Source organism: Primulina huaijiensis, chromosome 9, assembly GCF_012295235.1.
Source record: "Primulina huaijiensis isolate GDHJ02 chromosome 9, ASM1229523v2, whole genome shotgun sequence".
NCBI lineage: Eukaryota > Viridiplantae > Streptophyta > Magnoliopsida > Lamiales > Gesneriaceae > Primulina > Primulina huaijiensis.
The window spans coordinates 18140688-18155700 of NC_133314.1; the positions used below are offsets into that span (position 1 = coordinate 18140688).

General features: G+C 33.5%; 3 protein-coding genes across 7 annotated transcripts; 2 read left to right on the forward strand and 1 right to left on the reverse strand.

The window, feature by feature from the left end:
- The first annotated feature begins 2243 nt into the window (after positions 1-2243).
- Positions 2244-5895, forward strand: LOC140984315 (E3 ubiquitin-protein ligase DIS1-like). Of its 3 annotated transcripts, none has more exons than XM_073451629.1 (5): positions 2244-2318; positions 2447-2496; positions 3479-3720; positions 4111-4497; positions 5278-5895. In XM_073451629.1, exons 3-5 carry the CDS (start codon positions 3511-3513, stop codon positions 5596-5598), a joined length of 918 nt encoding a protein of 305 aa, XP_073307730.1. In that variant the 5' UTR covers positions 2244-2318; positions 2447-2496; positions 3479-3510; the 3' UTR covers positions 5599-5895. The 3 variants fall into 3 exon arrangements, with proteins under 3 accessions (XP_073307730.1, XP_073307728.1, XP_073307731.1); XM_073451630.1 differs by having other exon boundaries at positions 2302-2318; positions 2460-2496; XM_073451627.1 differs by having other exon boundaries at positions 2245-2459.
- A 717-nt stretch (positions 5896-6612) lies between these two features.
- LOC140984314 (probable ADP-ribosylation factor GTPase-activating protein AGD11) lies at positions 6613-10819 on the forward strand. Of its 3 annotated transcripts, none has more exons than XM_073451624.1 (10): positions 6613-6910; positions 7025-7178; positions 7795-7890; positions 8129-8213; positions 8616-8691; positions 8789-8952; positions 9033-9264; positions 9462-9578; positions 9672-9767; positions 10267-10819. In XM_073451624.1, exons 2-10 carry the CDS (start codon positions 7124-7126, stop codon positions 10546-10548), a joined length of 1203 nt encoding a protein of 400 aa, XP_073307725.1. In that variant the 5' UTR covers positions 6613-6910; positions 7025-7123; the 3' UTR covers positions 10549-10819. The 3 variants fall into 3 exon arrangements, with proteins under 3 accessions (XP_073307725.1, XP_073307727.1, XP_073307726.1); XM_073451626.1 differs by having other exon boundaries at positions 7795-7884; XM_073451625.1 differs by having other exon boundaries at positions 7045-7178.
- A 292-nt stretch (positions 10820-11111) lies between these two features.
- On the reverse strand, positions 11112-13100 carry LOC140985139 (uncharacterized). The gene is made up of 2 exons (XM_073452896.1): positions 11882-13100; positions 11112-11382 (listed from the first exon to the last, which is right to left on the reverse strand). The coding sequence occupies exon 1, from the start codon at positions 12797-12799 to the stop codon at positions 11891-11893; it is 909 nt and encodes a 302-aa protein (XP_073308997.1). The 5' UTR covers positions 12800-13100; the 3' UTR covers positions 11112-11382; positions 11882-11890.
- Between the last annotated feature and the right edge of the window lie 1913 nt (positions 13101-15013).

Sequence of the window (15013 nt, forward strand, 5' to 3'; positions counted from 1 at the left end):
TTTTATTGTGAATATCAGTAGGGTTGACCCCTCTCACAGATAAAGATTCGTGAGACCGTCTCACAAGAGACCTACTCAATGACAAAAGTGATATCCCCAATATATCTGAGTTTAAATCTTACGTGTGAGTAGTATTTATATTAGATAAAAAAATTATTTGCCCCCATTTTATATAAGAAAAAATAAATAAATTCGTAAAACTGATGAAAATAAATTGTCGCATTATTTATATTTCTAAAAAATTTAACTACTTCACCAATTCTAGAAGAATCCATTTTAAAAAAATTATTTTACAAGAAAATAAGATTAATCCCGTCCCACACGTTCGACGGTTCAAATGCAGCATTCCTTCTTCAGCGGTCAAACTTGGCAATTTGTTTTCCTACCTCTCCAATGATTTATATTAGTAAACCGACCTACGTGTTACGTACTTATATAATATTTTTATAATTTATTTGATTAATATTTAAATGAAGATCAAAATACAATTATAATAAATAGTGAGGGACTACACTGTAATTTTGATATATAAATAAAAAAATAAATTGAAAAATAAAATAAAAAAATGAACTCAATAAAAATTGAACATATAACATAAACCCAAAAAAAACAATGACTATATCCACTAAACTACATATAACTTACATTAAAATTTTAACATTTTATTAATATATATAAATATAAAAACAGACCATGACACCAAAGTTAGTTACTCTAAGTGTCTCAACATTAATAAAATAGTATATATATATATATGTATATGTATAAATATACAATACAATTTTAAGCTTATTAAAATTATTAAAGTTTTCTCGTAAAATGTTATATTTGAGTTTTATTTTTACTATTTATTTTATCTATTTAGTTACGTAAAAGGGCATTTTTTTATACAATACAATTTTAAGCATATTTAAAAAAAATAAGTTTTCTCGTAAAATGTTATATTTGAGTTTTTTTTTTTAAAAAAAAATTGTTACGTAAAAGGGTATTTTTAAAAAATAGTTGTGGTAAAAAAACGATTCAAATGAGTAACATGCACTCACACCCATAACTCATAAGCTACTTCAATTGAAAATGATTCCAACTAATTTTTGAAAAACAGAATAGGAAACTTTGCAAAAAAAAAAAAAATTTGTTTGCAAAAAAAATTATGTTTTACAAAAGTTATTAAATTTGTAGATCAGAAAAAATTAGAAAAAATAAAAGTGAACATTGATTGAAAACAAAAGTGAAAAACTAAAAATCACAAACTATGTATTATTCGATAAATAAAATATTCTAATACGAACTTTTAATAGAATCAGCTTTTTGATTTCATTTAATGTAAAATTTGAGAAAAACACAATATTGATTTTTTTAAGTAAAAAAATCAATAATAACTTTTTCCAGTTATTGCAAACACTCTTTGATTAAACTTTAAATGAAATCTATTTCTATAAAAATTATTGCAGAACTTATTCGATTAAAAACATCCATTTCATCGATTTTTTACATTAAAAATCATAAGTCGTTCTCATCAAATTTAAAATTTTTGAGTCGTCATTGGATTAACATCATTCTAAAATTTTCTAACAGTATTTAATTGCGTGTAATTTTTAAAGTAAATTATATTCTATTATAAATTTATGTAGTTTCATGTAGTACAAACATATAAAAGAAAATTCACATTTTTTTAATCATGTAATGATTTTTTTTGTCAATCAATTTACGATCTTAGTTCACTAATTTATATTTTTTTTCGATTCTTATAATTTCTCGTCAGAAGCTAATATATGACACGAGAACATGATGACACGATATAATTGAAAAACAAATTTGTTGAATTAATTTTGTGGATTGACGATAACATAAAATATTTTTATTACCATACTTGTAAGAGTAGGTCTCTTGTGAAACGGTCTCACGAATATTTATCTGTGAGACGAGTCAACTCTACCGATATTCACAATAAAAAATAATATTTTTAGCATAAAAAGTAATATTTTTTCATGGGTGACCCAAATAAGAGATCTGTCTCACAAAATACGATCCGTGAAACCGTCTCACGCAAGTTTTTCCCTAGTTATAAATGTTAAATTCTATAAAATCATGGGCGTGTACGTAATTTCAAACACACTTGTTTCTGTTCTCTGTGTCCGAACTCCGATGCACAGACGCTCCCCGCTCGCGACGACTTTAATTTGAACCAAATTTATATGAGATATATATATATATATATATACACACACACTCTGATTTACTCTCTCATATTTCCATTTTTTTTAAAAATGTTTCTGTACCATCCTCTGTAATCTGTATATGCTAACCCAACACGAACGGTGACACTGACTTCTCCTCTTGATATTTTCGCCAATTTCGAAATAATTGAATCAATATGTTCTAGATTTTAAGCAAAACCCTCGTTTGTTTTCCTCCTTTTTATTGATGACTTATTGATTCGAAGCAGTTGTTAGTTCCAGGTAATCCACCGATGTGGAGTTTCTATTTCTTGACGTGGTATTTCTTGCTTCTTTCATGCTTATTTTTTTTGTTTAATTTCTGATCTCAAATGATTCTCCCCCTTTTTTGGCTGGTTGTTTGTGTGATTGGGGTGGGGATTCAAGGATTTTTTTTACATGAGTTTACTTGAGAAGCTTTTCACATGCATTTTTGGGTATGTATGGGTGAGTTGATAAATTATATTTCCATGTCAATTCACACGAAATGCTGGAAATTAAGACCTGTTGTATGCTGTTGGGGTTGTTATGTTTCAGGATTCAGGAATTTTCATTCTTAGTAACTTTTCCTCTGGATGATTTGAAAACCTACTAATTTGGTAGTAGATGCAAAAAGTCCTTACTTGGCTTATGTTATTTCCTTAATTCCAAATCTAAGATTCAGTAAATCTTAGTTTTTATCCTTTCTCTTAAAGAAATGATTAAATTTAGTTTTTTTAAAATAATTATTTTCTTTTTCTCCTACGGGCAAGCATTGATGGGTTCTTATAACGAGCAGGTGCAGGGTTAGACACCATGGGGTCTTCAACTTTGTGATCAAATACTATAAATTGTGATTTAAAATTTGATTGTGCCAATCCTTGAACTTTTCACGCGGTTACACGTCTACATTTTGGAATACTTCGAATGCAATATTTTTTGTTGAACAGAGTATTTGTTTGTTGGGTGGTTTGTCAAACACATTTGCTTTTTAATGGAGGCAGTAGGCAACTTGGTTTCATCTTTACTGTAAGAAAATGCAGGTTCTCTAACATCATTCGACAATGTTGCACAATTAGATGGTCTGCGGAAGGCAAGGGATCATAGATTGTGAAGTGCTTTATTAGCGACCGATCTCTGAACCTAGCTTCACCAGTTATAAACCCTCTGTGCCGTATATAACTAGTGCAAACAAGTGTTGAAATCGTAGATGAATGATTTAGTGTTATTTTCATTACTTCATTTAATATGTCTTGCGTTTGGTTTATTTTGACCTATTACAGGCTTGTGTTCGTACCAGTTGTCTTTGCTTCCAATGGCGAGTGGAGCATCTTATTATGATGACTTGCGAAATAAACCTGAGGTCATTGATCCACCCCAGAACGAGGACATGTTGGATGTTGGAGAACATGTCAAGGATAGTGGTCAAACTGCCATAAAATCTGATGTCACTGTCTCAAGTAGTGTCCGGGAGCTGCTGGAATGTCCAGTTTGTTTAAATGCTATGTACCCACCCATTCATCAGGTGCAGCAATCTTCTATCTGAGATTTGAAGTATGAGATTTGTGACATCAGTTTTTTTGTTACTTTCTTATACCTCTGTCAGTAGACTCAGTGCCATGTGCATAATTCTGGGTTTGCCACCGATTTTTATTATTTCTTAGATACTTATATGTATACTTAATGAGACAAAGATGACAATTACGACATAATCGGGCAGATCTTGCCTTCAATGAGAATAGCATGAAACACATGTTTCTTAGTCTTAGTCGTGGAAGAGTATGTGGAACGGTGTTTCTTCTGTTTGGTTTGGGTGTGTTGTGGGATGTGGGCAGGGTTGAGGTTGAATCTTTCTTATTAAGAACCCCAGGATTTTTCATTTCTGTAATCAATGTCTACCATTTTGTTTCTGCAGTGCTCCAATGGTCACACATTGTGTTCTGGTTGCAAACCAAGGGTTCACAACCGTTGCCCAACTTGCAGGCATGAACTTGGTAACATCAGATGTCTTGCGTTGGAGAAGGTGGCTGCATCCCTCGAGCTTCCATGTAAATATCAAGATTACGGGTGTGTAGGAATCTATCCTTACTACAGCAAGCTTAAACATGAATCCCAATGCACTTTTAGACCTTACAATTGTCCTTATGCCGGCTCAGAATGCGCAGTTATTGGTGATATTCCATTTCTTGTGAATCACTTAAAAGATGATCACAAAGTTGATATGCATAATGGCAGTACTTTTAACCATCGCTATGTGAAATCAAATCCGCATGAGGTCGAGAATGCCACTTGGATGCTCACGGTGATGAAAATTTTCCCCTTGCCACTTCTTTTATTATTTGATTTATGATGGTAGTATCAGGCTCTCTAATTTGTAGAGATACTGTTTGGCATGGTTCTTCTTAGTGTAAAATTGGGGATGGAGCTTTTAACAGCTTATGGTTGTCCCTAAACCCTGAACACCTCCAACATAAGCACAAAAATTACTTTTTAGCATAGACACGCCTCTATTTGTATGGCGCTTTCAACTTAAACTAAAAAATTTACAATTTTACCCATATATTTAAAAAACCTCTCAAATATTATTTTTAGAAAATGTATGCTGAAATCATTCTCTTGCAATTCAAATTACGAGTTAAAGCACGATTATTACTCAGTCACCTATTTCTTCTCTTTTTCTTTCAAAATAGCATCATTTATTTATTTTATATTTCTCAATACAACATCACTTTATTGCATGTTGCGTCACATTTTAGAAGCATATTCAAATTCAAAAATGTTAGAAATACTTGCCGTCAAGTTTTTAGTTGAGTTGAGGCTGGGCTAAAGCACAACCGAATGCCACCACCATGACTGATTTTTTCCTGATTTTATTTCGTCTCAACTAATATAACTTTTGATATCTTGTTCTTGTTGCTTTTTAAAGGTCCATATGTACCTTCAGGGAGTCCCTCGATTATAGCTGTAGCCTCATGTTAGATAGTTCAAGTCATTTTACCCTAACTAACTTTTTAGATCGATTTCTGTGTAGGATCAGATATTCCAGTTCTCATACTTATACATTCCTCCTTTTCCCCCCCAGGTTTTCAGTTGTTTTGGGCAGTATTTCTGTCTGCATTTTGAAGCATTTCAGCTTGGAATGGCACCCGTATATATAGCATTTTTGCGGTTCATGGGCGATGACAATGAGGCAAAAAACTATAGCTACAGTCTTGAGGTTGGAGGAAATGGGAGGAAAGCAATATGGCATGGAGTGCCAAGAAGTATTCGAGACAACCATCGGAAGGTACGCGATAGTTTTGATGGGTTGATCATTCAACGTAACATGGCACTATTTTTCTCCGGTGGAGACAGGAAAGAACTAAAGCTCAGGGTTACAGGCCGGATTTGGAAAGAGCAGTAACGTTCTTGTAGCTCTCATAGCTTTATCTATTGTTTCATTATAGAAGTATCGTGCGTTCCTCAAGCACAGTGGATCTTATTGTCGTGTATTTTGAAGTTTAGGAGGCAAACTATCTTTGCTCGTCCATGCATCAGATGCACAAACTGGGAATATTTTTCTCGTTAGTTCTGTGCTACGGGCTGTAAGGACATCATTCATGGGTGATCCTGTCTTTCTGTGCTTGAAATAACTTCCTTAAAGTTATCAAGAAACATGAGTTATCAAGTATTGGATGTGTAGTTTTTGTTTTGGATTTAACCTGTGAGAAATGGAATATTTGTTTATTTTTAATATAATCTTATTTTTAAACTAGCTATCATAAATTGACAATTTTAGCTATTTGGATAATAATAAATGTTAAAGTATATAACATTATTATTACAAATTTAGCACCAAAATTATAAATCCTCAAAATGAAATATTTTAGCTTAAAAATTCCACATTATCACTTAGTATCAACAAATACTTCTTCAAAACAGTCAATAGAAATAAATAAAATCAATTACAACAAATTTATCACTACAAATCAGATAAAATAATTCTAAAATTGAAAAAAAATTATATATTTATATAATCAATTTGGTTTTTGGATTATTTTGTTTATCTAAATTTTGAACAAAACCATTTTTTTTGTTTGATAAATTTTTAAAACAAATCTAAACCTCTAAACCTTGAGCAGAAAATGAACCAAACAACTTTGTGGAAGCAAGTAAAATTTGAATGATACTTTGAGTAATTAAATAATTAATATCATTGTAAATAAATTTATAATTTCATGCGAATTTTTTTTAACCGCAAGATTATAAATAATTTGGACAATAATAACTAAAATATGACTCTAAAATGATTCACCAAAAGATAGAAAACTAAAAATGTCACACTCCAAGTGCGCGTTTAATGGATTCTTGTTAATATGTTTGGAGATCATCTACCTTTGAATTTTGCTTGATCTCCCACAAAAGTTAATTAACACCAATTATTCTTGTACTAATACAAAATCAAGATACCTCGTGCAGATTCCTTCCCAGAATCAACAAGAATTCAATACAATCCAATATTTAAAAGATCAATGCACAAATCTGTGTGTGATAAACATATATATGTTTTCTTGCATTCAAAATCTTCACGTATAATGTGTATTTTCACAAATTCATTGATGTATGTATAGCCTGAGTGTACGTATGTAAAACTCATACAACCACGTCTGTTGGACGTGTTTGCGATTTCTCAGTGATCCAAGCTCAGCAGAACAACACCGACACCCTTTGATCCTGTAATTTTTTTTCTCGATTTTTAATTAAAGTTTGCTGCAATGATATTTCTTTCCCACATTTTCTTGATTTCAACATTTTGATCTGTGCGTCTAAATAATTGAAATATCCATCAGGACCCCTTTGACTTTTGCAGAAAGGAATAGAGAAAAAATGAGTTATTTGAGATAAACACCAAGAATTTCGGATTCTTGTCTGAGTTTCTAGAGGTTGAAATGTCAGTGGAACAAGGAAATGCGGAAACAGATGATGTTTCAGTTCCAGTTTCAGGTAATATCTTGTGTTTGTTATTGTGAATTCATGCTATTTTCTGCAGTGTTTTGTTATTCTAATTAAGAATGTCAATGATTTATGAGTGGCATCATACTACATCTGATGAGATTCTGTAGTTTTAATCTTATGTATATTTCATTTTAAGCTTTCAGGAGTGTGATATCATGATAAATCACAATGCTGAAAACCAAGTTGTATCGTTAGAAGCATGATTTCTCTGCGAGATAATGTGACTGAAAGGTTATTTTTCCTTTTTAAAAGTATTTTGTGCATAGTATATTCGGTCATCTTATGTTGAGCGTCGCTTACAATGTGTAGGCGACTTGGATTGCGTGGCATCATCCGATTCATTCTTTCATTTTCATTCCTTAGAAATTATAATAAATGGTATGAGCATATGACCTGGTACAAAAAATTTTAAGATTTTCCCATCGCTAGTATCATCAATGGTTAGTCTTACTTGGAAAATGTGTTGAAGTTTTTGTTTTCCATTTGCATGTAAATCCAAACTTGTTTGAGTTATAGGTAGATTTTTCTTTCTAGGTGAACTATGCTAAAAAAATGGTGAGAAGCAAGTTTTCTGAGATTAATCACCATAATATTTTTGCATCAGATGAACCAGGTTCTTGTCTTTATGATCTCCTACAAAAGGAAACCTCCCCAAACTGGGTTAACTGTCCGAAGGAAGGGCGAAATACTTCGAGTAAGTGTTTGTTAAGATTCATGATTTCTTGTCTCTGTTTCGAGTAAGTGTATCTGTGTATGGTTAGATTCATACTAATGGAAAAGTTATATGAAACTTTGGCTCGCACAACTAGAGTAATCTGGGGAAAGAACGAGAAACTGAATCTGACAAATACTATTTTGTTGTAGTAAATAGATGCCGAATTCATTCGATCTTCATTAATGTGCAATTCTGATTTTTAACTTTGTTGAAATTTTATCAGGTACACAGCGTAGGCTAGAGAGCATGTTATCTGAATCTGGGAATCGATTTTGTGCAGATTGTGGATCAAGAGATCCAAAATGGGTGTAAGTCTCAGTCTCATTAGTTCATCTTCTTGCACTGTTCTTTATGTTATAAGTCCATTATTCTAATATCTTGGTGGTTATGTAGTTGAAAATTTTCACAAGATCTAATTTTGGTTTCATTCGTGGAAATGATTCTCCTGCTATCTTATTTTCATTCCCCAACATATATATTTTCCTTCTTTTTCATTCCTCTATACATATACCCTTATAAATGGTAAACTTATCATTAATTCCATAAAATGTTCTTTTATTATATTATATATACCCTAAACAATATGTTATTGTAAAATATTAAAGTAACTTGTATTGATATCACTAAATGATCTTAACTTTGTTGCTGTAATTCTTGTGTTTTTGTCTCTATAACGAAACTTGTATCTTTATTTCAATGGTCGTGAGCAGATCCTTGAACATTGGAGCATTCATTTGTATCAAATGCTCTGGTGTACATAGAAGTCTTGGAGTGCATATATCAAAGGTGTGGAACACTTGACTTATCAAGTCTACAGTGGAATGAAATTGTGGCTTTGAAATGGCAGTAACCTCATTTCATCTATTTCATGTCTATTTTGCAGGTCTTATCTGTGAAGCTTGACGAATGGACAGATGAGCAAGTAGATGCTTTGATTGAAATGGGAGGAAATGCTGCAGTGAACTCGAAATATGAAGCTTATGTTCCAGATAATTATAAAAAATTGAGACCGGATTCCTCGACAGAGGAGCGTGCCGATTTTATAAGGTAGTAGAAGTACATCCCTCCTAAAAATTTTAAATTTTGTATTTAAATTTTCTTAAGTAGACTCCCTTTTGGATACACAGGAGAAAATATGAAATGCAACAATTTTTTAACCATGATTTATCATCGTGTTTCCCATCATCTTCTTCAACACCCCACACGAGTTCTTCAGGCTGTCATCCTGAATCTGCCATAGATAATAAGAAGCGCTTGGAAAAACAAACTACAGGTCACAGAATCCAAGCTCTTGGGCAGGCATTTCGTAATAGCTGGAGAAGAGGTGAACACAAGGCGCCAAAGAAAACCAACTCAATGGTAATTGTTCTCGCTACAAGAAATTCTCTTAAATAGAACATTCTCGACTACACTTGAAAAACTGTTGTAAAGAAGAATATATACTGAATTAAGATATGACAAGTAAAGACAATCTTGCAATTTGTGATCCATTTCAATACTTAATTTCTGGTTTGGCATGAGTACATAGCCTGATCATATTCAATCATGTGGTATAGGCAGGTATGGTCGAATTCGTAGGATTGATCAAGGTTAACGTCGTAAGAGGTACTAACCTAGCGGTCCGGGATATGGTGACTAGTGACCCATACGTCATCCTCTCACTGGGAAATCAAGTACTTATCCTGTTATTCTCATTTTATTTTGTCCATTAAATTGTTATAGTAATCTATACACAGCAGTTTTTTATACAAACTGTTTTTTGGTAGTCAATGAAGACGAGGGTCATAAAGAATAATCTCAACCCGGTCTGGAACGAAAGGCTAATGTTGTCGATTCCAGAAAACATTCCACCTTTAAAGTTGGTAAGATTCCCATATGCCTAAAGAAGAATATCTATTTAATTTTGGGTCAATGAGGGATACACAGGGAAAGATGATAATTTACTGAAACATAGATGAACAAAAACATTGGAATTTGAGGTGCCATGTGTTTTGCTTCTGAGAACATTTTAAACGTTTTTGGGATTGCCTCTACAGAATATATAGAATTCACTTTCTTGGTAAATATCGCCAGGATCCGATTATCTGAATTCCCTGGCGCCTTTTTCTCTTAGAACCCAATATTTCTCTCCAAGGAGTATGCTTTGTGTCATACCCTCTTGCTGGCTCATAGAGTAGTTTACTGCAGGAATGTGTGTTGCCATGTTGGTGAAAATCAAATCCCATTATTTTTTTATATGCATGCTTCCGTTCCAAAGTAAATCCAGGAAAAAAAACTACCATATTTTTTTTGTTGCACCAAGCTTTCCATTTTGGTTGTTTTTATAACCTTACCCTAAGAAACTTTGTGATGGCATGCCAGCTTGTATACGACAAAGATAAGTTCACAACCGATGATTTTATGGGGGAAGCAGAGATCGATATCCAACCACTCATATCTGCTGCAAAAGCTTCCGAGTGCTCCTCGATTAATGAGACAACACAACTCGGAAAGTGGAAAGCAAGCAAAGAGAACACACTTGTAAAAGATGGTGTTATAACCTTAGAAGATGGTAGGGTGAAACAAGATATCTCTATTAAGTTGCAGAATGTTGAACGGGGAGTCTTAGAGATTGAGCTTGAATGTGTGCCTCTTACACAGTAGAAAGTAACCAAAAGCCCTTCCCAGTTCAGTCTCTCCAACGAGCAGCGAAAATATCCATCGAGCACGGCATGTTTGTGAAGTTTCAAGAAGTTGTGTATAGTAGTGTTATAATGTTTTTTTTAAAAAAAAAAATTGGATGACAAATGAGGACAACAAGGGTAGCACCAACTGTGGTATGGCCATATTTTTTTGTATATTGTTCGCTTCTCTGATTTATAATGGTTTATTGACCAACTTTTGATACTTTTTGATGAATTTTTTATTTTAAAAACGTTTGTACTAAGGAGGTGTATTCATTCTATACTTTCAAATACTTTTAATGACTTTTTTTTAAATGATGGATTTTTGTGGAGTTGATGGATTTTTATTGACTTTTATGGAATCTCATAGAATTGTAAAACAAAGTCGCCAGCTGATGATATACTACCACAGATACAACTAAAATTGTCACATTTTTATATCAAGCAGGCCACTATTGGCACTTCAACCTTCAAGGCATAAAGTAGAACTGGGCTGGCGATTTCAAGCTTTTTATACAAACTCAAGCTCCAATTTAGTTGTTCAAAAACTCGTACACTGACTCGCGACCTTAAACTTATCTTTCCAACATCTATAAATTTAATAATGTACAAATTTAAAACATAACTAATTTTTCTATATAAGAAAATACACTCAAAAGTCTGATTGACCTTATGCTTGTAACCCAAGCTCATGAACATAATATCCATGAGACAAAACTTTTGATGCACATGCTACGTGAGCTTGATATTCAGTTGGCCATCCTTATTTTCAGCTTTGTTCAATCGAATTTTTTACAAGAGATGTGACATAAACCTGAGAAATTTAACAAACTCGATTGGTTTGTATTCACACTCACAGCTACAAACAACATATATACTGAAGTCTGAACTAAGTTCTACAGGTCACAGTAAAAAATATAAGCCGTCGAGAACTTCACATTTCATAATCTTGATACAATAAACCATCGGAGGGGCCTCGGCAAAAGTTTTCAATATTATCAATAAATAAACCATAGTCATAATAAAAATGCTATCACAAGCTGCAAAAACACTCGCAGCATATTAGCCATAAAGTGCATACCACTGCACAATGGCAACCATTACATAATAGGCATTAACATGTACAACACCAAGGAGAACATTCACCTACGTTCCATACACAAACCACAATGCACATAGCTGATTTCCTCGGCATATGAAGTGAGGTTGTCATCGGTTTTACGAAATAAAACGATGACCCAAAAAAGCCTATGCAGAAATAAATAATAATCACATCCTTTTTCATCAGGTTAATTTAAAATCCATCCACTCACATTCACAGCTCATGAGCAGCACAGTGGACACCTAACAAGCCCGTTTTCGTTGCATTTCGGACACCTTTTCGGCTTCTCCTCGTCCTCATCATACACCTTCTTACTGCCACTGCAATTCGGGCACGGAACGAACCTCACATCACCGCACGTATCACACGGCTGTGGAGCAACAAAAGGGAGCCCCTTTATAAGCCTAACCAATTCACCGGCCTCTAGTAATTGCTTTATCACATCAGCTCCCCCAATGTACTTTCCTTTGATAAACACTTGAGGTAAGCTGATATTAGTTTCACCCAATACTTTCTGTAACTCCTTTCTATATGCTACATCCATGGATATATCCCTCTCATCGAGATTCACACATAACCCATGAAAAATCATGCGTACACTGTGGCAATCTTGAAATGTTCTTCGTATTCCCCGTAGGCTTGTGAAGTAAACTACAACTCTGTCCTCAGTACCAGGCAGCCTGAAGGGAGATTCCGGGACTGGAGAAGGGATACCTTTGGAAATGAAATTTGAAGAATCCGATGCTGCTAGCAGCAATTTGGTCAGCTTTATTGGCGTGGGCGAGGGCAGCGGCAAAGCTACTGAATTTGTGGGGCTTGAGGGGTGTTTTGGGGTTTCGAAAATCGAGCATAATTTTCTGACCTTGCCCTTCAAGGAGTTACCGGCGGAGACCATCGAGCCAAAGGAGGAGCTGTACAAACTCTTGATGGAGCCGCTTCGCTGCATGGCCGGGGAATTGTAGAGGCCGAACAGAGGCTTAATGGTAATTTCACCTCCCGCCGCCACCGCCGCCGCCGCCGCCGAGGCTTTGAAAGTGCCGGGACATTTGACAATCGTCAAGGAGCTGCACTTATCATCTCTTTGGGATTTTTCCGGGAATTCCATCGCATGGTTCTTGCAATCAGCCATCAAATAAACAACAAAAAAAAAATCCAAAGAATCAAGTGCCCTGAACGGTATTTCCGAGGCCCGGACGGTGGCGGCGGCTGGGTCGTTGATTGGAGCTGGTTCTTGGCTGAAAATGGGTTTTCTAGTTGGGGAAAAAAATCAGAGATCGAATGAAAATGAAGTATTGAAACAGAATCGGGAAAAGTAAACGAAGAGAGAAGGGGAGAAGTAATGATTTTTGAAAAGTTGAATGGAAGCAAAGGCAGTGATGTCACTGTCGACGACACCACCGAGTCCGAAAATGAATATGAGTTTTGGCGTTTGCTTTCGGTGTTCTCTCCTAGATTTAGCCTTTTGTTGGTATTTTGTTTTTTAATCTCGATAAAGTATTTAATTAAAAAATGGTATTTTGTTTTTTAATCTCGATAAAATATTTAATTAAAAAATGATTTTTTATATGTATTTTGTGTATTTCAAACCGTCGAATGAGATATTTTGTTTTTTAATCTCGATAAACTATTTAATTAAAAAAATGATTTTCTCATGTATGTTTTGTGTATTTCAAATACATACGAAGAGGTCAATTTCTTAACTAAATAATTGATCGAAGTTATTTTACAATTTTGTTGAATACGTCAAACATTTCGAAATTTCACATTTAAAACATCATTTAAGAGATCTTCTTTTACGTGTAGTACAACTAAATAACTCGTTTATGAAAATGTCCCTTCGTTTATTTTATAACACTCATTATCTTTCTAATTTTATTTATTTTTTAAACAAAAAAGTATTATTTTTATATCAAAAATATTATTTTTAATGTAGATATGAATTAGATTGATCGTCTTCTATATTTTTTTAATATTTTGGTGATCGGTATCAGTAAAATTAAAGTCGAGGATTAATCCCCAAGATTCAAAAAAATGTTTGGTTCAAATCTCACTTTTGTGGGTAATTATCTAGTTTTGATAGGAAATCTCACTCCCAATTGTATAAAAAAAATATCGGTAAAATTAAATATATATTGTACATGTCATCAATTTTATTTATTAATAGTGTATCGTGACACATATTATACGTGTTTTTAATAAAAATAAATAAAGAATAAAGTTTTTTTAATTTTAAAATAAATGTTATAAATATTTTGAATGGAAATTGTTGGAAATAAAATAAAATATGAAGAAAAGATTTATTATAACATCGTAAAATTACGTAGTTAGTTTGATAAGATGAACGATGTTTTAGACAAATACAAAATTATACTATAACTTTATATAGTTAGTATAAGTGCTCTCGACTCTTGTAATAGTGTTTACAAATGTTTTAAAAAATAATTAAAGATTTTTTTTTAACAAACACTTGTTTTAAGCATTACAAATACTACTATATAGTAATAAATATATCAATATATTTTATATTTAACATTTATTAATATTTTTTCCTTATTTTAATTTTAAAAATATAGTAAATATCCATTTTTCTACAACGTAACTCGCTTACAAAAACATTACCACTTGATGGGTGTCATCTTCAACGTGGTTTGTTCTCCTCACTGGAGCACCAATCGGAACATCCTATCGAATCTTTTTGGGTGTTTATATGGAATCTTTCTGTTCCACCCAAAGTGCGGCTATTCTGGTGGAGTATTTCTTATGACTGTATCCCCACTAATCAAAATCTGTTTTGACACCATGTCCCGGTTAGTGAATCTTGTTGTCTGTGTAATTATCCTATGGATTTAACCTGCCACACTCTTTCTTCTGTGCCGCAATAAAACACTTGTGGAAGAACTCTCTTTTTGCTCATATTCTTAAGGGAGCAATACAAACCAGCACTCTAGAGATATGCATGAGGTTGAAAAAACACTTGTCAAAAAAGGAGTTTGAGAATCTTGCAGTCCACACGTGGGGAGTCTGGAAAGAAAAACAAAATTTTATCCATGGAGATAGGAGCAACCCGATGGCTGACAATGTTTTTGGGAGTTCCGCAATGATTTGTGATTTTAGAAGGGCTCGGAAGAAGGAAAAACTTGCTATTCAGGCTGAGTTGGGTAATCCGGAAAAGAAGTGGATGCCGTCATGGTCATACAATCTCAAGATGAATGTGGATGCAGCAGTGAATAAGGACAAGAATCATTGTAGCGTAGGAAGTGTTGTTCGTGACTCATAAGGTCGTTTTTGCTAGCATTTGGAAAACAAATCAATCAACCAATATCGGTGGTGCATGGTGAGCTTT

What these genes read in the sequence shown, in the direction of transcription:
- LOC140984315 (XM_073451629.1), top strand. Translation starts at nt 3,511, where the DNA reads ATGGCGAGTGGAGCATCTTATTATGATGACTTGCGAAATAAACCTGAG. An exon ending in TGTACCCACCCATTCATCAG is followed by an intron (nt 3,721 to 4,110) that starts GTGCAGCAATCT and finishes TTGTTTCTGCAG; the next exon opens with TGCTCCAATGGTCACACATT. An exon ending in ATGCCACTTGGATGCTCACG is followed by an intron (nt 4,498 to 5,277) that starts GTGATGAAAATT and finishes TTTCCCCCCCAG; the next exon opens with GTTTTCAGTTGTTTTGGGCA.
- LOC140985139 (XM_073452896.1), bottom strand. Translation starts at nt 12,799, where the DNA reads ATGGCTGATTGCAAGAACCATGCGATGGAATTCCCGGAAAAATCCCAA.
- LOC140984314 (XM_073451624.1), top strand. Translation starts at nt 7,124, where the DNA reads ATGTCAGTGGAACAAGGAAATGCGGAAACAGATGATGTTTCAGTTCCA. An exon ending in TCAAGAGATCCAAAATGGGT is followed by an intron (nt 8,214 to 8,615) that starts GTAAGTCTCAGT and finishes GGTCGTGAGCAG; the next exon opens with ATCCTTGAACATTGGAGCAT. An exon ending in ACATTCCACCTTTAAAGTTG is followed by an intron (nt 9,768 to 10,266) that starts GTAAGATTCCCA and finishes ATGGCATGCCAG; the next exon opens with CTTGTATACGACAAAGATAA.